Source organism: Bos taurus, chromosome 12 (assembly GCF_002263795.3).
Source record: "Bos taurus isolate L1 Dominette 01449 registration number 42190680 breed Hereford chromosome 12, ARS-UCD2.0, whole genome shotgun sequence".
NCBI lineage: Eukaryota > Metazoa > Chordata > Mammalia > Artiodactyla > Bovidae > Bos > Bos taurus.
The window spans coordinates 86785367-86806832 of NC_037339.1; the positions used below are offsets into that span (position 1 = coordinate 86785367).

At 59.9% G+C, this 21466-nt stretch overlaps 1 protein-coding gene across 2 annotated transcripts in view; it reads left to right on the forward strand.

Annotated features, from left to right (window-relative positions):
- The window catches only part of TMEM255B (transmembrane protein 255B), a 32333-nt gene extending 11401 nt beyond the window's left edge, over positions 1-20932 (forward strand). Inside the window, exons 4-10 of one of the 2 annotated variants that reach the window (XR_009496769.1) lie at positions 9666-9755; positions 10130-10210; positions 11305-11390; positions 11809-11968; positions 13507-13650; positions 16361-17263; positions 19846-20932. Coding sequence is in view for 1 of the 2 variants with exons in the window: in XM_059892347.1 (XP_059748330.1) it covers positions 9666-9755; positions 10130-10210; positions 11305-11390; positions 11809-11968; positions 13507-13650; positions 16361-16507 (708 nt within the window). In the remaining variant the exon portion in view is untranslated. Of the gene's footprint in view, positions 1-9665; positions 9756-10129; positions 10211-11304; positions 11391-11808; positions 11969-13506; positions 13651-16360 lie in introns of both variants that reach the window. The other variant, XM_059892347.1, reaches the window with a different exon arrangement.
- Positions 20933-21466: the final 534 nt, after the last annotated feature.

Sequence of the window (21466 nt, forward strand, 5' to 3'; positions counted from 1 at the left end):
ATGTCTCTGCTTTTTAATATGCTATCTAGGTTGGTCATAACTTTCCTTCCAGGGAGTAAGTGTCTTTTAATTTCATGGCTGCAGTCACCATCTGCAGTAATTTCGGAGCCCAGAAAAATAAAGTCAGCCACTGTTTCCGCTGTTTCCCCATCTATATCCCATGAAGTAATGGGATCAGATGCCATGATCTTCGTTTTCTGAATGTTGAGCTTTAAGCCAACTTTTTCACTCTCCTCTTTCACTTGCATCAAGAGGCTCTTTAGTTCCTCTTCACTTTCTGCCATAAGGGTGGTGTCATCTGCATATCTGAGGTTATTGATATTTCTCCCGGCAGTCTTGATTCCAGCTTGTGCTTCTCCCAGCCCAGCGTTTCTCATGGTGTACTCTGCATATAAGTTAAATAAGCAGGGTGGAAATATACAGCCTTGACATACTCCTTTTCCTATTTGGAACCAGTCTGTTGTTCCATGTCCAGTTCTAACTGTTGCTTCCATATAGGTTTCTCAAGAGGCAGGTCAGATGGTCTGGTATTCCCATATCTTTCAGAATTTTCCACGGTTTATTGTGATCCACACAGTCAAAGGCTTTGGCATAGTCAATAAAGCAGAAATAGATGTTTTTCTGGAACTCTCTTGCTTTTTTGATGATCCAGTGGATGTTGGTAATTTGATCTCTGGTTCCTCTGCCTTTTCTAAAACCACCTTGAACACCTGGAAGTTCACGGTTCACATATTGCTGAAGCCTGTCTTGGAGAATTTTGAGCATTACTTTACTAGTGTGTGGGATGAGTACAATTGTGCGGTAGTTTGAGCATTCTTTGGCATTGCCTTTCTTTGGGATTGGAATGAAAACTGACCTTTTCCAGTCCTGTCTCAGTATTAATGAAGCCCATTTTGCTCACTTTTTCTTTTGTTGCTTATGTTTTGGTGTCATTTCTAAGAATCTCATGCCAGTTCCAAGGTCATGAAGATTACCCAAGGTCTAGAAGTTTTATCACTTACGTTTAAGTCTGGTCTGAGCATGTCTGCATAGTCGCTTCAGGCATGTCTGACTCTATGTGACCCCATGGACTGTAGCCCACAAGGCTCCTCTGTCTATGGCATTCTCCAGATAAGAATACTGGAGTGGGTTGCTATGCCCTCCTCCAGGAGATCTTCCCCATCCAGGGATCAAACCTGCCTCACTTATATCTCCTGCATTGCAGAGAGATTCTTTACCACTGAGAGTTGATTTTGTATATAGCATGAGACGGGTCCACATTCCAGCTTTTGCCTGAGGCCTGTGGTCGTTCTCCTTTTCAGTGTGTGGATTCACAGTGCTCGCTTTCCTGGGTCCTGGCTGGGCTGTGTCCTCTCTGGACCCTGTTGTTGGGGCGAAGCACCCCATCTCCACCCAGCTCTGGGCAGCCCTCTTCATATCACAACCTTATCTGCTTGGTATTTGCATTTTAAAATCACCTGCCCTTGTTGGAATGTAGACGGTGGGCCCAGCAGAGATTTGAAGATGACCTTCTAGCTACTGAGTAACAGCTGTCCCTCTCCTCGGAGAAGAGATCCCGACTGGACAGGGAGGTGCATTCACAACATAACCCAGAGCTTCCTATGGTTGCCAGGGCAACAGACACATCCTCTCTGCAACATCTGTGGGGTCTGGCCACCCTCACACAGGAGAGGCACCTTCTGAGGGGTGAGTGGTCCTTCTGCTAATGTTAAACCTCGTGGAGGGGGCCACGAGGCCTGGGAAGGATGAGGAGCTGTGACGGAGCCCAGGACACGCAGGTCTTGGCTAAGAGGATGCTCTCCTAACGCTTGTCCTGACAGGTTTCCTATTTCTAGCCTAGGGCTTGAAGGAGAGGACTTCCAATGTCTTTCCCAGCACCATTGCCTGGACCCTGGGTTCTCGGGCAATTCCACACGTGCGGTTGTCCCTGAGCTGGGTTTATCACACTTGTGATCATGCTAGCACTGGCTTCTAACGTTTCCTGAGGTTGATGAGGACGTTCAGGTCGTGGGGACCTGTGCAAACTGAGCCAGACCGTGTTCGCACACCTGCAGCAGGCAGGGTTGATGAGGACGTTCAGGTCGTGGGGACCTGTGCAAACTGAGCCAGACCGTGTTCGCACACCTGCAGCAGGCAGGGTTGATGAGGACGTTCAGGTCGTGGGGACCTGTGCAAACTGAGCCAGACCGTGTTCGCACACCTGCAGCAGGCAGGGTTGATGAGGACGTTCAGGTCGTGGGGACCTGTGCAAACTGAGCCAGACCGTGTTCGCACACCTGCAGCAGGCAGGGTTGATGAGGACGTTCAGGTCGTGGGGACCTGTGCAAACTGAGCCAGACCGTGTTCGCACACCTGCAGCAGGCAGGGTTGATGAGGACGTTCAGGTCGTGGGGACCTGTGCAAACTGAGCCAGACCGTGTTCGCACATCTGCAGCAGGCAGGGTTGATGAGGACGTTCAGGTCGTGGGGACCTGTGCAAACTGAGCCAGACCGTGTTCGCACACCTGCAGCAGGCAGGGTTGATGAGGACGTTCAGGTCGTGGGGACCTGTGCAAACTGAGCCAGACCGTGTTCGCACACCTGCAGCAGGCAGGGTTGATGAGGACGTTCAGGTCGTGGGGACCTGTGCAAACTGAGCCAGACCGTGTTCGCACACCTGCAGCAGGCAGGGTTGATGAGGACGTTCAGGTCGTGGGGACCTGTGCAAACTGAGCCAGACCGTGTTCGCACACCTGCAGCAGGCAGGGTTGATGAGGACGTTCAGGTCGTGGGGACCTGTGCAAACTGAGCCAGACCGTGTTCGCACACCTGCAGCAGGCAGGGTTGATGAGGACGTTCAGGTCGTGGGGACCTGTGCAAACTGAGCCAGACCGTGTTCGCACACCTGCAGCAGGCAGGGTTGATGAGGACGTTCAGGTCGTGGGGACCTGTGCAAACTGAGCCGGACCGTGTTCGCACACCTGCAGCAGGCAGGGTTGATGAGGACGTTCAGGTCGTGGGGACCTGTGCAAACTGAGCCGGACCGTGTTCGCACACCTGCAGCAGGCAGGGTTGATGAGGACGTTCAGGTCGTGGGGACCTGTGCAAACTGAGCCGGACCGTGTTCGCACACCTGCAGCAGGCAGGGTTGATGAGGACGTTCAGGTCGTGGGGACCTGTGCAAACTGAGCCGGACCGTGTTCGCACACCTGCAGCAGGCAGGGTTGATGAGGACGTTCAGGTCGTGGGGACCTGTGCAAACTGAGCCGGACCGTGTTCGCACACCTGCAGCAGGCAGGGTTGATGAGGACGTTCAGGTCGTGGGGACCTGTGCAAACTGAGCCGGACCGTGTTCGCACACCTGCAGCAGGCAGGGTTGATGAGGACGTTCAGGTCGTGGGGACCTGTGCAAACTGAGCCGGACCGTGTTCGCACACCTGCAGCAGGCAGGGTTGATGAGGACGTTCAGGTCGTGGGGACCTGTGCAAACTGAGCCAGACCGTGTTCGCACACCTGCAGCAGGCAGGGTTGATGAGGACGTTCAGGTCGTGGGGACCTGTGCAAACTGAGCCAGACCGTGTTCGCACACCTGCAGCAGGCAGGGTTGATGAGGACGTTCAGGTCGTGGGGACCTGTGCAAACTGAGCCAGACCGTGTTCGCACACCTGCAGCAGGCAGGGTTGATGAGGACGTTCAGGTCGTGGGGACCTGTGCAAACTGAGCCAGACCGTGTTCGCACACCTGCAGCAGGCAGGGTTGATGAGGACGTTCAGGTCGTGGGGACCTGTGCAAACTGAGCCAGACCGTGTTCGCACACCTGCAGCAGGCAGGGTTGATGAGGACGTTCAGGTCGTGGGGACCTGTGCAAACTGAGCCAGACCGTGTTCGCACACCTGCAGCAGGCAGGGTTGATGAGGACGTTCAGGTCGTGGGGACCTGTGCAAACTGAGCCAGACCGTGTTCGCACACCTGCAGCAGGCAGGGTTGATGAGGACGTTCAGGTCGTGGGGACCTGTGCAAACTGAGCCAGACCGTGTTCGCACACCTGCAGCAGGCAGGGTTGATGAGGACGTTCAGGTCGTGGGGACCTGTGCAAACTGAGCCAGACCGTGTTCGCACACCTGCAGCAGGCAGGGTTGATGAGGACGTTCAGGTCGTGGGGACCTGTGCAAACTGAGCCAGACCGTGTTCGCACACCTGCAGCAGGCAGGGTTGATGAGGACGTTCAGGTCGTGGGGACCTGTGCAAACTGAGCCAGACCGTGTTCGCACACCTGCAGCAGGCAGGGTTGATGAGGACGTTCAGGTCGTGGGGACCTGTGCAAACTGAGCCAGACCGTGTTCGCACACCTGCAGCAGGCAGGGTTGATGAGGACGTTCAGGTCGTGGGGACCTGTGCAAACTGAGCCAGACCGTGTTCGCACACCTGCAGCAGGCAGGGTTGATGAGGACGTTCAGGTCGTGGGGACCTGTGCAAACTGAGCCAGACCGTGTTCGCACACCTGCAGCAGGCAGGGTTGATGAGGACGTTCAGGTCGTGGGGACCTGTGCAAACTGAGCCAGACCGTGTTCGCACACCTGCAGCAGGCAGGGTTGATGAGGACGTTCAGGTCGTGGGGACCTGTGCAAACTGAGCCAGACCGTGTTCGCACACCTGCAGCAGGCAGGGTTGATGAGGACGTTCAGGTCGTGGGGACCTGTGCAAACTGAGCCAGACCGTGTTCGCACACCTGCAGCAGGCAGGGTTGATGAGGACGTTCAGGTCGTGGGGACCTGTGCAAACTGAGCCAGACCGTGTTCGCACACCTGCAGCAGGCAGGGTTGATGAGGACGTTCAGGTCGTGGGGACCTGTGCAAACTGAGCCAGACCGTGTTCGCACACCTGCAGCAGGCAGGGTTGATGAGGACGTTCAGGTCGTGGGGACCTGTGCAAACTGAGCCAGACCGTGTTCGCACACCTGCAGCAGGCAGGGTTGATGAGGACGTTCAGGTCGTGGGGACCTGTGCAAACTGAGCCAGACCGTGTTCGCACACCTGCAGCAGGCAGGGTTGATGAGGACGTTCAGGTCGTGGGGACCTGTGCAAACTGAGCCAGACCGTGTTCGCACACCTGCAGCAGGCAGGGTTGATGAGGACGTTCAGGTCGTGGGGACCTGTGCAAACTGAGCCAGACCGTGTTCGCACACCTGCAGCAGGCAGGGTTGATGAGGACGTTCAGGTCGTGGGGACCTGTGCAAACTGAGCCAGACCGTGTTCGCACACCTGCAGCAGGCAGGGTTGATGAGGACGTTCAGGTCGTGGGGACCTGTGCAAACTGAGCCAGACCGTGTTCGCACACCTGCAGCAGGCAGGGTTGATGAGGACGTTCAGGTCGTGGGGACCTGTGCAAACTGAGCCAGACCGTGTTCGCACACCTGCAGCAGGCAGGGTTGATGAGGACGTTCAGGTCGTGGGGACCTGTGCAAACTGAGCCAGACCGTGTTCGCACACCTGCAGCAGGCAGGGTTGATGAGGACGTTCAGGTCGTGGGGACCTGTGCAAACTGAGCCAGACCGTGTTCGCACACCTGCAGCAGGCAGGGTTGATGAGGACGTTCAGGTCGTGGGGACCTGTGCAAACTGAGCCAGACCGTGTTCGCACACCTGCAGCAGGCAGGGTTGATGAGGACGTTCAGGTCGTGGGGACCTGTGCAAACTGAGCCAGACCGTGTTCGCACACCTGCAGCAGGCAGGGTTGATGAGGACGTTCAGGTCGTGGGGACCTGTGCAAACTGAGCCAGACCGTGTTCGCACACCTGCAGCAGGCAGGGTTGATGAGGACGTTCAGGTCGTGGGGACCTGTGCAAACTGAGCCAGACCGTGTTCGCACACCTGCAGCAGGCAGGGTTGATGAGGACGTTCAGGTCGTGGGGACCTGTGCAAACTGAGCCAGACCGTGTTCGCACACCTGCAGCAGGCAGGGTTGATGAGGACGTTCAGGTCGTGGGGACCTGTGCAAACTGAGCCAGACCGTGTTCGCACACCTGCAGCAGGCAGGGTTGATGAGGACGTTCAGGTCGTGGGGACCTGTGCAAACTGAGCCAGACCGTGTTCGCACACCTGCAGCAGGCAGGGTTGATGAGGACGTTCAGGTCGTGGGGACCTGTGCAAACTGAGCCAGACCGTGTTCGCACACCTGCAGCAGGCAGGGTTGATGAGGACGTTCAGGTCGTGGGGACCTGTGCAAACTGAGCCAGACCGTGTTCGCACACCTGCAGCAGGCAGGGTTGATGAGGACGTTCAGGTCGTGGGGACCTGTGCAAACTGAGCCAGACCGTGTTCGCACACCTGCAGCAGGCAGGGTTGATGAGGACGTTCAGGTCGTGGGGACCTGTGCAAACTGAGCCAGACCGTGTTCGCACACCTGCAGCAGGCAGGGTTGATGAGGACGTTCAGGTCGTGGGGACCTGTGCAAACTGAGCCAGACCGTGTTCGCACACCTGCAGCAGGCAGGGTTGATGAGGACGTTCAGGTCGTGGGGACCTGTGCAAACTGAGCCAGACCGTGTTCGCACACCTGCAGCAGGCAGGGTTGATGAGGACGTTCAGGTCGTGGGGACCTGTGCAAACTGAGCCAGACCGTGTTCGCACACCTGCAGCAGGCAGGGTTGATGAGGACGTTCAGGTCGTGGGGACCTGTGCAAACTGAGCCAGACCGTGTTCGCACACCTGCAGCAGGCAGGGTTGATGAGGACGTTCAGGTCGTGGGGACCTGTGCAAACTGAGCCAGACCGTGTTCGCACACCTGCAGCAGGCAGGGTTGATGAGGACGTTCAGGTCGTGGGGACCTGTGCAAACTGAGCCAGACCGTGTTCGCACACCTGCAGCAGGCAGGGTTGATGAGGACGTTCAGGTCGTGGGGACCTGTGCAAACTGAGCCAGACCGTGTTCGCACACCTGCAGCAGGCAGGGTTGATGAGGACGTTCAGGTCGTGGGGACCTGTGCAAACTGAGCCAGACCGTGTTCGCACACCTGCAGCAGGCAGGGTTGATGAGGACGTTCAGGTCGTGGGGACCTGTGCAAACTGAGCCAGACCGTGTTCGCACACCTGCAGCAGGCAGGGTTGATGAGGACGTTCAGGTCGTGGGGACCTGTGCAAACTGAGCCAGACCGTGTTCGCACACCTGCAGCAGGCAGGGTTGATGAGGACGTTCAGGTCGTGGGGACCTGTGCAAACTGAGCCAGACCGTGTTCGCACACCTGCAGCAGGCAGGGTTGATGAGGACGTTCAGGTCGTGGGGACCTGTGCAAACTGAGCCAGACCGTGTTCGCACACCTGCAGCAGGCAGGGTTGATGAGGACGTTCAGGTCGTGGGGACCTGTGCAAACTGAGCCAGACCGTGTTCGCACACCTGCAGCAGGCAGGGTTGATGAGGACGTTCAGGTCGTGGGGACCTGTGCAAACTGAGCCAGACCGTGTTCGCACACCTGCAGCAGGCAGGGTTGATGAGGACGTTCAGGTCGTGGGGACCTGTGCAAACTGAGCCAGACCGTGTTCGCACACCTGCAGCAGGCAGGGTTGATGAGGACGTTCAGGTCGTGGGGACCTGTGCAAACTGAGCCAGACCGTGTTCGCACACCTGCAGCAGGCAGGGTTGATGAGGACGTTCAGGTCGTGGGGACCTGTGCAAACTGAGCCAGACCGTGTTCGCACACCTGCAGCAGGCAGGGTTGATGAGGACGTTCAGGTCGTGGGGACCTGTGCAAACTGAGCCAGACCGTGTTCGCACACCTGCAGCAGGCAGGGTTGATGAGGACGTTCAGGTCGTGGGGACCTGTGCAAACTGAGCCAGACCGTGTTCGCACACCTGCAGCAGGCAGGGTTGATGAGGACGTTCAGGTCGTGGGGACCTGTGCAAACTGAGCCAGACCGTGTTCGCACACCTGCAGCAGGCAGGGTTGATGAGGACGTTCAGGTCGTGGGGACCTGTGCAAACTGAGCCAGACCGTGTTCGCACACCTGCCCCAGGCAGCCCTGCGGGGCGGGGCAGTTTGGAACTTGTGTGCTTTCTGGGAAGCCTGGAGGCAGTTGGGTGGAGGTGTGGTGTGAAGGTCTTTTGGCGGAGACTGCAGTTCAGAGCTAGCTGTCAGCCAGGACGAGGAGCGCGGGTCTGTGAGGTCGTCAGGTGGTGCCCGAAGGCCTCACCAGGGCAGCGGGCCTGATGACAGCTCTGCTCACACACCCATTTGTGATGAGACTGGCAGGGTCCTCAGCCCGGGGCCAGCACTCAGCTTAGGCACATGGGCTGGGCAGACACCCACTCCCCAGACGGCCCAGTGATGGCTGCATGCAGACCTGCCGGCCCAGCAGAGCCATCTCTAGGGACAGCTCTGCTGCTCGGGGACGCTGCAGGGCCCTGGGGGGAGGCGGCGGGGGTGCAGCGCCCTCCAGGAGGCTGTGTGCCTGTCCACTGGAGCAGGCTTTCCGGCCAGGTGTTGGGCAGACCCAGTACCTGCACAGTGAGGAGGGGCCATGAGGAAGGCGCCCGGCCACCTGCCCCTTGGGACAGCCCCGTGGCTGAGCGGGCCGCCTCTGGCCACGTTCTGGAAGCTGAAGATGAGCTACCATGTGCATGAGTGTCGTACTCTACTTGGCAGCTTGTTTTACAGAAGTTGGGGTGAAAGTTCCGGTCACTTTACACACTTCCCAGGACGGAGAACATGCCCTCACGTTGTGGATTGCGTGGCTCTTGGAGGGGTCCTGGTGCAGGGCTGACACCAGCGACTCTAACAGGAGGGCACGTGGGAAATTTCCACTTTTGCTCTTTGTTTTCATAAACCTGAAATCGTTTCACAAGAAATATCAAAAAAAGTGTTAAAGAGATGGCCGATCTGAGACAAGAGGACAGGTTCTTAGCCTCATGAATAATAGAAACGCGGGGAGTGAGAGTGAGGCTTGTGTGCTGTCAGATCGGAGGAGGCACATGGTGGAAGCGGGCAGCGTCCTTGGGGTCATCAGGGGCGCGCATCAGGCTGTGGGGAAGGGCCCACTCGTCCCCTGGGTCCTGGCATGCGGACGTGCCCACTGTATCCCTCGGGCAGCGTCCTCGGGGTCATCAGGGGCGCGCATCAGGCTGTGGGGGAGGGCCTACTTGTCCCCTGGGTCCTGGCATGCGGAGGTGCCCACTGTATGCCTTGGCACCTGTGGCCCCTGGGTCCCCAGAGCCCGTCCTGCAGAAACGCTTGTGTCTGAGCCCAGGCTTTTCTGTGGAATGCAATCAGGGTCTTGGTAGCAGAGTTTGATACAGCAAGGAACTGCCAGGCTCTGGGAGGCCCTGGCTTGTCCACGAGGCTGTGTGGTGGGATGACAGCTCCCTGTGTACCTGCACCCCCCGTACCCCATGAAATAAGCAAGTGACCGGGTAGGCCTTGCTTGGAGGGGGCATCCGGGCCAGGGTGGTGGGTCACCAGCAGCAATGGTGGGAGGTGAGGACCCCACGGAGCTGCCGCAGGGTTCCAGGAAAGAACCCTGCACAAGGATCCTATAGAGTTGCTGTGGGGTTCCGGGTGAGGACCCTGCAGAGCTGCTGCGGGGTTCCAGGCGAGGACCCCGGGGAGGTACTGCGGGGCTCCGCGGGGACTTGGGACCTGAGCAGGGGGGCGTTGGAAGGTTCCGCCGCGCCCAAGCCGCTCCTGTCTCTGCTTCCAGCTGGTGGCGGCCATCGTGTTCGTCAGCTTTGGCGTGGTGGCGGCCTTCTGCTGCGCCGTTGTGGATGGCGTGTTCGCCGCTCGGCACATTGTGAGTCCTCCCCCGGGTTGTCCTGGTTCAGGTCTCAGGTGCTGTGTGCGTTTAAGAGATTGTTGAAAGTTCAGTTTCCTCTTGCGGAACCCAGCTCGGTGACCCTCACTGTCTGCGTGCCCTTGTGTTGTCCGGTCGCTGGGCTGTCCTCCCCACTTTCCCCTTGCCCCCACCGTGGCCAGTCGCCATTAGACCCGAATTCCCCACCTTCTCCGTGGCTCTGGGGTGAGCCGTGGTGCTCCTGCCACATCCCCCGGGGGCTCTCACTGGCCATGGCCTCGCCCCTTCGGGCTCGGAGCCTGCGGTGACAGGTCTGAACTCACTGCGGGTGGCTGCCGATCTGTGCTGAGGCTGCCCTTTCCACTTCCCTCCAGGAGCCCAGGCCCCTCATAGCGGGCAGGTGCCAGTTCCACTCCAGCGGAGCTGGCTACCTACATGACGTCCACCAGACGGAGGTAAGGGCCAGAGCTCGTCCTCTCTCTGACCCGCAGCCTGTGTCCCGGGGACATGGCCCTGTCCCCGTTGGGCTGTCCTGGCCCCAGTGTGTCTGTGACCTGTCTTACCACGTGTCTGGTGAGGAGCGGGGCATCTGCCGTCACCTTCACCCTGGACTCACAGTAGCCCCGCATCCACTTGTCCAGTCTGTGTGGCTTTTGAGATGAGTCTTTATTGACTAATTAGTGCTTACGTGGGCCCCAGCTTGCTGGCCGTCCCGGGCTGAGGACACAGCGTGCTTTCACATCTGTTCTGGGAGCGACGGGGGTGTAGTGGCTGCGTGGCCCCCTCTGTCCTGCCATCTCTTATCTCACTGTCTTGTCTGTGAAGATTGGTCAGTTTGGTTAAACACAGCCTCTGACGCTGTGTGCAGAGGTCAGGCAGGAGGGGTGTGGGGCGGGTGGTGGGGAGAAGGTGGGAGCAGGCACGTGGTTGAGGCCTCGTGGCTTCTGGGGACGCCGCCTGCTGCTGCCTGCCCATGTGGGACACCCCTTCTCTGAGGGCCTGGCCCGCACTCCTGGAGGGAGCTCTGGGGCCTTGTCCTGGTCAGTGGGGGCCATTGCCCGAGTCCCGGTCCTCACTCATGCTCGTTCTTCCCCGCAAGTCCTCCCTAGGGTCCCCAGCCTCCCTCTGCAGCTGGGTGGTCTCTGCTCCACTTACCGCCCACATGGGGGTGCTTGGCTCGTGACACTGGTCACAAATCGCTGAGGAAGGAGGGGAGGCCTCTATGGTGTGGGGACTGGCTTGGTCAGATGGAGCTGCTGGGAGGTCTGGAAGGGTCTCCCACCCGGAGAGGTCCCTCCCTGGAGGCACGGAGCCTAGGCCCTCTCCCCCACCTCGTCCAGCAGCAGGCGCTGGTCACCTGGTCCCCTACCTCCCCCAGCAGGGAGGCTGTGTCGCCTACCAGCCTCTGCACCTGAGCCGGTAGAAGACCAGGCGGGTCAGGAAGCATGCACTCGGGAGGGGCGGCTGCCCGGCTTGGGGGCAGAGAGCTGGGTGAGGGTGAGGGCAGGGCAGGGCAGGTGTGGGCGCCTGGCTGCCTCTCTGCTTGCAGGTCACCTGTCACTCCCCGAACGGTGGGTGTCCGCTGAAGGTGAAGAGCAACACTTGCTACTGCTGTGACCTCTACGACTGCCAGGGGTGAGAGGCCGCAGGGCAGGGCAGGGGGCGCGGGCCTGGGGCCTGGGCAGGCGTGTCAGTGCGGTTCCCTGGGAAGCGGCTGGACGCAGGAGCGGGGCCCTGGGGTGTTTCAGAGCCTCATGCCCTGCCCCCCACCCGAGGCTGGAGGGATTGTTCCAGGGTTTGGTCCAGTTCCTGGAGGTAAATCTCCACTCTGTGGGGACTGCCCCCCGAAGCCTAGGACCCCTGGAGTTTTGGGCCCATGTGGGGCCAGCGGGACAGTGTGTCCTGCTCTGCTCAGAGGCCTGGGGCATTCCCGGGTGAAACGGCCTCGGGGCCCGCTGCCTGCTGCGTCTCCCTGCCGAGGGCCCTGGGCCCCCCCTGCCCACCCAGGCAGCGCCTCCACGGCTGCAGGTGACGCGTGCCCCTTGCCATGCAGCACCCAGAGCCCCCCCATTTATCACGAGTTTGTGGGCGTCGGCGCCTGCCGGGACGCGCTCCAGCTCTACTGGCTGCTCTGGGCCTCAGCCGTGCTCAACGTCCTGGGGCTGCTGCTGGGGGTCATCACTGCTGCCGTCCTGGGGGCCTTCAAGGACGTGGTGAGTACGCTCGCCCCTGCCAGGCTAACCGCAGCCTCGGCCCTTCAGCCCATCCTCCCTGAGGTGTGAGTGTCCTCCCTGAGGTGTGAGCGGCCTGAGCCCACTCAGGGACAGAGCAGGACGTGGAGCCTGATCCCCAAAGGCCTTGCCACACCTCCCTGGCCCGAGGCCTGCGGAATTCCAGCGCCTCCTCCCTGTGGGTCCGGGGCTCGGGCCTACACTTCCCCAGGCACAGGTGACTCCGTGTGCATTCCCGAGAGCCTGCCTGAGTGTCTGGGTGGCTCTCCCCACGCCTGGCATCCTCCCCAGGGGACTGGCTTCTCCAGGCCGTGTTCTCGAGTGGATCCTGTGGGGCACCTCCCACAACTGCCCCATCCCCGGAGGTGCCGCACGTGAGGCCCCCGACACCTGGGCGTGCCCACAACCGCCTGCACCAGCAGCCATGCTCCCGTCACCCAGCTTTAGAGAAAAGGAGGTGTGAATGCACCTCCAAATGGCCCCCCGCGGCCCAGACCCCAGCGCCTCCCCCGCTCAAACAGCCGACGGGGGGCTTGTTACCGCTGCCCCGGAGACCGGCTATCGCCCGCATCTCTGAGCTTAGCCTGGAGCCTCTCAAGAGCTGTGATGTGTTTCTGGAAGGTTTCCTGACCCCAGATGAGTCCTGGGAGACCACGAGAGTCCCCGGTGCCCCTGTAACCACCCTTCTCCCTGGCTCCCACTTTGCCCTGCAGACCCCAGGCCCGCTTTCTGCTTGGTCACAAACCTCGGCAACCAGCTGGTCCTCTTGCCCCTGGGACGGCCAGGGTCTGTGGGGCCTTCTTGGGGGCTTCTCCTGCAGGTCAGAGTATTCCCCTGGCAAATCTCCGGGGGGCTTCTCCTGCAGGTCAGAGTGTTCCCCTGGCAAGTCTCCGGGGGGCTTCTCCTGCAGGTCAGAGTGTTCCCCTGGCAAGTCTCCGAGGACAGGGAGGTTAGACTCCATAGGCGCACAGTGTCTGCTTCCGGGCCCTGCGAGCCTGGCGGAGGTGGCTGGTCCGTCCCCAGGGACGGTGGTCAGCCCGATGGGCTTCCCAGAATGGGTCCTGTGCTCACTGAGTTTGTGATAGAACCGCTGAAGCTTCTCTGGGGAATGTGGCAACCTCCCAGAAAGGCCACTCATTACACAGGACGCAGCTGTGTGTAAGCTATGTGCTGGACAGCTTCCTCTCGCAAACCCAGAGCTCTGGGTGTTAGGAGAAGCAAGCAAAGTGACTTTTTAGAATTTACACCTATGAGTAGATGCTCTTGTAAGTGTAGTGCGTCTTATAATTGAAGAATTATCTTAAACGGAGACACTTAACTCGCCACCCGAAGGTCTCTGCTGTCAGGGCTCTGGAGGCAGGTCCCAGGTGAGCTTTACTTCTGGTCAGAGGGAGACCCGCGGGAGGACGTGGACGCTGTCACCTGGGGACTCTACAGGATGACGGTTGTCTCCTGTATGACCGCCGGACGGGGCTGTCCAGAGCCAGGCTCGGCTGATGCATCTCCATCCTCTGTGGCAGGTCCCGCTGGCCCAGCTGGCCTACGGCCCGTCCATGGCACCTCGGGTCCTCTACGACCCCGCCCAGCAGATCCTGGCCTGCTCGGGCTTTCGCCCCAGGCCCCCAGCCATCCCGACCTGCTCATCCTACCCGCTGCCCCTCCAGGTAGGCCGAGTGCCCTGGCCGGGGCGGGGCTCACGTCACAGGCAGCCCTCACCTGGGACGTGCTGCCCAGGTGGGACCTGGGGGCCGGGGGCTTGGGCTGAAGGAGTGCGGGGTCTGTGGCTCCCCCTCCTGATGAGGTGGGGGTGGTGAAGCTGGTGTGGACCAGCAAGGGGGCGGGATGACACGGAGGGCGTCCCGAGGCCCCTCTCAGGACGTCCGACGGCCCCAGGGGTGCGTTTTGGGTGTCCTTTGCTCCTTGTGGCCCTGGAGACCCAGCCAGCTGACCCTTCGGGGCCTCAGCTTTCCTAACCCCGATCCGGGTCCCCCGGAAGTTGGCTGCAGTTTCCTGGCCAGAGCGACTGGGCGGGCCAGCTGCCTGGCCCCCAGGACGTGCCAGAGTCCCCGAGTGGTGCCTGCGGGTTTCCAACCTCCAGCCATTCCCCACCTCGACAGCGGCTACCATGCAGGCTTCACTCTCACACAGCTCTGGAGGCCTCGGGGTGCTGTGGGAGGAGGCGTGTGGGGCGAAGCCTTGTTCATAGAGCAGCATCGCCGGGCCTGCCACCAGCCACCGGTGCAGCCCCAGCATGATGGCCAGAGTGCCCTCGACTGTTGTCCTGTGGCCTCGGGGGCAGAGGGCCTCTGTTTTGGGGGGTGGTCTTGGCACATCCTCTGGTCTGTATCGATGACGACGAGGGCCTGATCAGCTTTTACCAGCAGCACGTGTAGGAGCACAATTCCACGCACAGCAGTAATCAGACTCCAAGGAGATGCCGTGTGTGTCTCGTCAGGAGGAAAAGGACAGATGGCTGCTCCCAGCTCTGCTCCCAGCGGAGGAGGAAAGGGACTCTGCAAGTGTTCTGTCCAGTCACTGGCAGTGGAAAACACTCCTACACGACAGGGGGAGTGAGCTGCTGTCGGGGGCTGTTTTGAGCAGTTAGTCAAAAGAGAAATCACAGAAGGGAACTCACCTTCCTTATTCCCTGGGCTGCCTGGTCAGGAAATGCAGGAATAAGGACCCACCGATAATCAACTCACATCCTGTAACGAAGGCCCTTGTACACTGTCACTAAGGGCCTCGCATCTGGTAAATAAGGGCCTCGCCCCCTTTACTAAGGACTTTTGTCTGCCCTCCTGATGGTATCACCTGTGTGAGCAGAGCCTGGTTTAACTCTGCTCTGTGGTGGCTTCCTCCCTGGTTCCTGGCGGTTTGTTCCTTGTTTCCTGGTGGTTTTGTCTGTGGTTCCTGGTGGTTTTGTCTGTGGTTCCTGGTGGTTTTCTCTGTGGTTCCTGGTGGTTTTCTCTGTGGTCCATGGTGATCTGTTCGGTTCATGGTTCCTGGTCATTTGCTCTGTGATCCTTATTGATTTATCATTGGTTCCTGCCAGCTCCTCTGTGGTTCCCACTGGTTGATTCTGTGGTTGGTGTGGTTTACTCCCTGGTTCTCTCAGCGGCTCATTGCCAATGAAGAACAGAGCACGCACGTGCACAGTGGGAGCTGCGGTCCCCACTGACCTGAGAGGATGTTCTCTAGAGACTTCCTCTGTCATCTGAGGTCAGAAAGAAGTGTGAATTTGAGAGAGAGAAAGCAACAGAGGTGGGCAGGGGCCCAGGGCCCTTGGATCCCAGAGCCCCCTTAGAGGGTCTCCAGGAGGAGGGGCAGGCAGGCAGGTGCCCCCTGGCCCTGGGCTCCTGATGGGTGGAGTTCAAGGACCCACTCGGCCCCACTGCAGACCAGAGCCTGCATGCACTCACCTTGTCCCATTGCAGAAGGGGTTGCTTGCTTTACTTACTTAATGTTGGTTTTAAGCAGGCATTTCTAACCCTTAGAAGTTAAGAACAAAAGAGAAATTTAAGAGGTTTGTTGGCTGGTGGAAAAAAACTGGGAGTTTTGTTTGTTTAAAAGCTGTGCCAGGCCCCAGCGTTTGCTTTGCAGGATCACTTGCCTCTAGGTGTGTTAGTGCGGGTTCTCCTGAGATACAGAGCTAGTAGCGTGTCTGCACAGAGTAGACACACAGAAAGATGTGTTTATAGATGGAGGTGGTACGTGTATAGACTCACAGGTAGAGAAATGGAGAGCTAGAGGAAGAGAGTCCAAAATCTGTAGGGCAGGCCACAGGCTGGAGGCCCCGGGAAGAATGAGTTTTGCAGTTTGCATCTGAAGGTATCTGGAGGTGGAATTCCCTCTGCTCGGGCACCTCAGGCATTCCTCTTCAACTGATCGGATGAGGCCCAGCTGTAACAGATAGTGTGAGCTGCTGGTCTACATGCTCATCACAGCTACAGAACACCCTCAAGATGACATCGAGACGGCAGTCTGGCACCTGGGCACTGACCGTAGTCTAGCCAAGTTGATGCATAAAATTAACCATCATGCACTATGGAAAACATTGATGTTGGTTTTCCCCTTAAAATATGAAGCATTGAGTAAGCCCAAGGCCCCACACGAGCTGGGCAGCCTTTTCCTGGGACAGGGCTCACGTGTCCATGTGTAGTGTCAGGTGGTCGACGGCCACCCTCTGAGTGTCGAGACCAGTGTCCCGCAGGCGAGGTGGGGGCCCCGTGGGGCTGAATCAGGGCCTCCTGTGGCCCCTGGGAACTCAGCCTCATCAGGAGCAGTCACCGCCTGCAGGCCTGGGCCTGGGGGCTGAGCCCAAGTGGGCTCTGAGGGGCTCCCATGGGCTGAGGAGGCTTTTCTGTTTGATTGCAGCTGCCCGGTGCCTTCGCGGCCTCACGTGGCTCCGACCTCCCTCTGCCCGAGGACTCACAGCCTCAGCCGAGCTCCAGCTGCCAGCACCCCCTCAGCGCCCCCACCCACCTCCTCCCCGGGGAGAAGCCCCCTCCCTACACACCGTGATGCAGAGGGTGGAGATGGAAAGCAGTAGTTTGGTCTGTTCAAAGCAGCCCCCTCCCCACTGTGGCTGCCTCCTGGAGACCCTCCTGCAGACCCCCCCTACAGACCCTCCTGCAGATCCTCCTTGGCTCATCAGTGCAGGAGAGGCCAAGATCATGCGGGGGACCCCAGTGGTGAGGCCGCTCCGCCCCTTCCCGCCGCCCCCCGCCCCGTGAGACCACACCCCCAGCTGAGCTATAATTCCCGCTGGGCTCTGGCCTCACCGCTTACAGAGCAGTTTCGTTTCTCTTCTGTCCTCCTCATCTGTCATCATGCACGTTACTGAAGGAAGTGTGGCTGTGCGCGGTGAGGGCCGCTTCCCAGGAGACGTGCTGTTCACGTGTGTGCGTTCCCGGGGAGGGCAGGGTGGCCACCCTCAGCGCGGCCCTCCTGGTGCGCGTCTGCCCAAGGGAAGTCCTCCCGGCTCGAGTACCAGCTCTGCGTCCGCGGCCTGTGCAGGCCGGGGGTCCGCGTGGGCTCTGCTCCAGTGGTGTCCGGGGGTTGGGGGGCGGCGAGCTCCTGGGGCTGCGTCTGTCCGACTGTCAGCCCCCGGGGTGTCCAGCAGAGCCGGGTCTGGTCCTTAGCGGGGGTACCCCACATGGGCCCCCAGCCTGCAGAGCAGGCACCCCTAAGATGCCGGCTCTCTGCTGAGAAACCCCTGCAGGGGCCACCTGGGAGCAGCTGTGCCCAGTAAAGACCCAGACACGCCTGAGGAAGCAGGTGAGCGCAGGCCTGGAGCTGCTCGTAGACCTGAGTCCCCACTTACAGCCCAAGGGAAGTGGGCGGGGAGGAGCGGTGTGGGGGGGAGGGGAGGAGCAGTGGGGGAGGGGAGGGGAGCGGGGAAGAGGGGAGAGGCGGCCGAGTCTCAACAAGACGCGGTCTCCGGCGCCCCCTGCCGGCCGGGACGCAATTCCGTCCAACTGACCCGTTCCAGCCCCCACGTTCAGGACGGTCCTTAGGTTCACACGCGTCTCCCTCTTCCGAGCGAGTGGATGCGTCTCTACAGCAGGGAGGGATCTGTGCAGTGTCTGGCCCCGGGGTGAGCAAGCAGGGCGGGTGGGCACGGACTCCCTGGCCCCAGCAGCGGCGGGTGGTGTCGGCCCCGTCCCCCCACCCCCGCCCCCGTCTGCCTTCAGCAGTGTTGTGTCTGCCGGAAGGAGGTACATCGCTTCATTGAAAACATTTTCTTGCTAAAAAATAACTAAACAACCACAATAGTAACATCAAAGCCCACTGATCAGGAGTCACTATACAACTATGATAATAAAGAGTTTGAGGTATCACAGGACACATGCTGAGCTCCGGGACAAGAGGCCACAGACACAGGAGATATCACAGGAATTACTGAAATGGGACACAGAGACACGAAGTGAGCAAACGCTGCTGGAAAAATGTGCCAGCAGGCTCACTCCGCTCAGGGTGGCGCAAACCTTCAGTCTGTAACAACAACAAAAAGGGCAGTGTGTGCAAAGTGCGGTAAAGCGAACACGCCTGTGTTTTGTCAGATGTGGGCTCACGAGCCCCGTGTTGCGGGTGGGCCCAGCCCGGCACTGGCCTTGCGGCCTCTGTGGGCAGGACACGGCCCCACCCCCTGCTGTCCTGGAATCTTAGCTCCAAAGGTTACAAACCCAGCAAGGCCACTCCTCATCAATTTGGAATTTTAGGTCAGTCATCGTGACCAATCCTGCTGAATTCTTTGATTCGCTTTGGGCATATTGTTAAAAACAAACCCAGCAAAATTTAGGCGGAGTAATTCCATCGGCTGAGAGGGACCCTGTGGCCACTGAGAAACAGTGTGGAGGCTTTGAAACGTCCTTCACTTGGCTGGCTGGCTGGCTGAGGACTTAGCCTCTCTGCAAAGCTCTCCCTTCTGGGGGCGTCACGTCACGATGGCAGGTGTTTGGGGCCTGGAGAGGCTGAGTGTGCGCCCCAAGCCCCAGGGCGGGTGCCCCTGTGCAGGGAAGGAAGGGGGCGTCCGGACCGCAGCTGGGGACGAACTGCTGTCCTCTCCCTAATGTGAGCCGTCCTCATCACAGAGGCAAGGAGGCAAACTCCTGACTTTGCAAAAGTCACACATACACATTTAGAGGCTTTTCATAAAGAGTTTCATAGTCACTGAGACATTTCTTTATGTTGAGGAGTATGGCAGGGTGTTGGTCACAAGTCAGGAGCCATCGAGTGACCCCAGCAGGCTGAGGACCAGGGCCCAGCTCCTCCCTCCCCACTGCAGGCACGCCTGGCTTCCCGCCATTAGGGGAAGTGGCCAGGAGCCCCCTCCCCAGCCCCGTCACACGTGTCTGCTCACTTTGCTTCATATCAGGTGAGGTCCTGTCATCCCTCCTTCCCTTCGTGGCGTCTGTTTGCAGATGCACAGTCTGTCCCCGCTTCCCGGGGACACCTGGTGGACCTTGCAGGCACTAAGGGCTCTGCGTGTGTGGCACCCAGTGGCCTGCTCAGGGTCAGGGCGTGCCCATCCAGTTGCCCTCCCCGATCGCCACCCTGAACGCATCAAAGGACACAAACCACACCTCACAGTCCTGGGTGGACAAGCGCTCCTTGGAGCCAGAGAGACTGTGTCTGTCTGGGTCGGGTGGGCTGCAGGAGGAGTCCTTCCTGTCCAGGGGATCCTTAATTTCACCTACTCAGTGTTTTGGGTTCAAAGTACAGAAACACGTGATGTTTAAACGCCTTCAACTGTGTTGCTTGAAAGTGAATTCTGGGCACAGGGCTGTGGGTCAGCATGAGGGCTTCCTGCTCTTCCTACAGCCATCCTGGGCTCCGTGCTGTGGTGTGAACACACCTTCACGTGTCCACTGTCGTCACTCCTGGAAGTGTCGGTCAAGGCGGGGATACTGCCTGATCCCAGGACCCTCTGTGGCCCCGAGGCTAGAGCCTCTGGGGGGAGGGCCTGGCTTCCCTGGTGCCCTGGTGTTGGCGCCAGCTCAGCTGCTGCCCTGTGGGGCGCTGGCATCCTGCCCTTTGGGAAGCATCTGACCTGGTGCCCACCCTGCCAGGCAAGAGCAGGAGAGGAGAGGAGAGGAGACAGGACATCGGGGCCGAGCCCCAGAGCTGCTCTCGTTGGGGGTCGGCTCAGCGTTTCCAGAGGGCGGGGCGCCACACCTGAGCAGAAACTCCGTGTCCACAGGCTGGGTGGTGCTTGAGACCAGGAAGGAGTTCTCTTTCCTCTCCTTTGGTGCCCTGTCCCGCCCCCTCAGTTTCTGCACTCGGATATGAGCCCTGAGCCGGGGGCATCCTGGAGCCAGAAATCCCACGACTGACTCCCAGGCCTCTGGCTTCCTCAGCAGGTAACGGCAGAGCTCAGCGTGGGCCTCCGCTGGGGTCTGACCAGGGCTCACCCCTCGCGCTGCCTGAGGTCAGGATGTCCACCGGCCCCGCTGACCCATCCGGGGTCCCATAGCAAGTGCCTCACCCGCCCAGAGTTTAAGAAGCGAAGTTCAGCGCAGCCGGGGTCTGTGGTCTGCGATGTCAATCCACTCAGTGGTTCCCGGACCCAACGTGACTGGACGGGGAGGACCTTGGTCCGGGGCTGCAGGGAGCGAAGATGCAGCCCCTGGAGCAAACGGCAGAGCAGCTGTAGACCTGCAGCAAACCTGCGCCCCAGAACGTGGGCTGACCTGTGACCCTGGACACGACCGCCGGTGGGCTCAGCGGGCTCAGCGTTTCCCCGGACTGTCCACACCTGCGTCTCCCGCCCGTGCTGTCTCCCCGCCAGGTATTTCCATCTCGCTTGGAGCTGATAAAAAGTATTAAACTCCAAAGCCAGCAGTTTTGCTCTGGCCACAAAAATGTCTCTATCCCTCAGCCCAGCCATAAAGAATGTGAACGATTCAGCCCCAGCCTGCTGGTGGCTCAGGCCCTCTCCCCGGCCCCCGGGACTCCCTCCCCCGCACATCCTGTGTGCCCCCTCCTGCCCTCCAGGCTCTGGGGCAGCTCCCCTGCCTGGCACACAGCACCTGCCCCGGCCTGGCCTCAGCATGCTCCAGGCACCCTTCCCAGGGACCATCTCTGCCAAGGCCTCCCCAGCCCAGAAGGCTCTCCCTGGGCCTGATGCCCACGCGGTGTGACTGCTGTGCCTCCAGGCACCACCACGGGGTGGGGCCCGGTGGGGCCCACCTCTGCTGAGTGACCTGCCTCATCCTTGGTCACAGACGAGGAGGCGGGCTGGAGGCTGGGGCGTGGGATGGCCAGGGAGGCTGTTGATGGGAACAGGGTTTCCTGCTGCCATGATGGAATGTTCGGTTCCCTGCTGCCATGATGGAATGTTCTAGAACTGGACACAAGTGCTGGGTGCACAGCCTTGTGAAGGTGCTAAAACCTGCTGAGTTGCACACTGTTGGAGAGTGACCATTCTGGTGTGTGAGCTGGATCACAGAGGACACGCTCTTTGAGCATGGCCAGGGGACCGTGCGTGCTCAGTTAGCAAGGCACCCATTAGCAGCAGCATTGGGAGCCTGCAGTCACCAGCACCCCCCAGGCCTGCCCTCCTGTTCTGACAGTTCTTCGCCCCCTCTGGGCGTGGGGAGAGCACACTGAGCTGTTGGGAGCAGGCATGCCCTCCCGGTGCCCCGAGAGGAGTGGGCAGGGCCTCACTCCTCAGCAGCTCGTGGATGGCACCTGCCTTTCTCTTTCCTCTTTGCTCAAACTCTTTAATCACGAAACTGAATGACTACTATAAATTGAACAGAAAGCACGCTGAGAACCCCGGTGTAAGCGGCAGCTACTCAGAGCAGGGCCGTCACCGAGGCCGGGGCTGCCCACCCCATCCTGGGCCCACCTGCACGCGGTTCCGCTGTGTGTGGCTTGTTCTCTGCTGAGCTGCGTGCCTGTGACAGACCATGGTGCTCCGCCCTGAGATGGGGACCGTGACTGTCCCTTCGGCTGTGGGTGGCCTTGGCTGGTCTT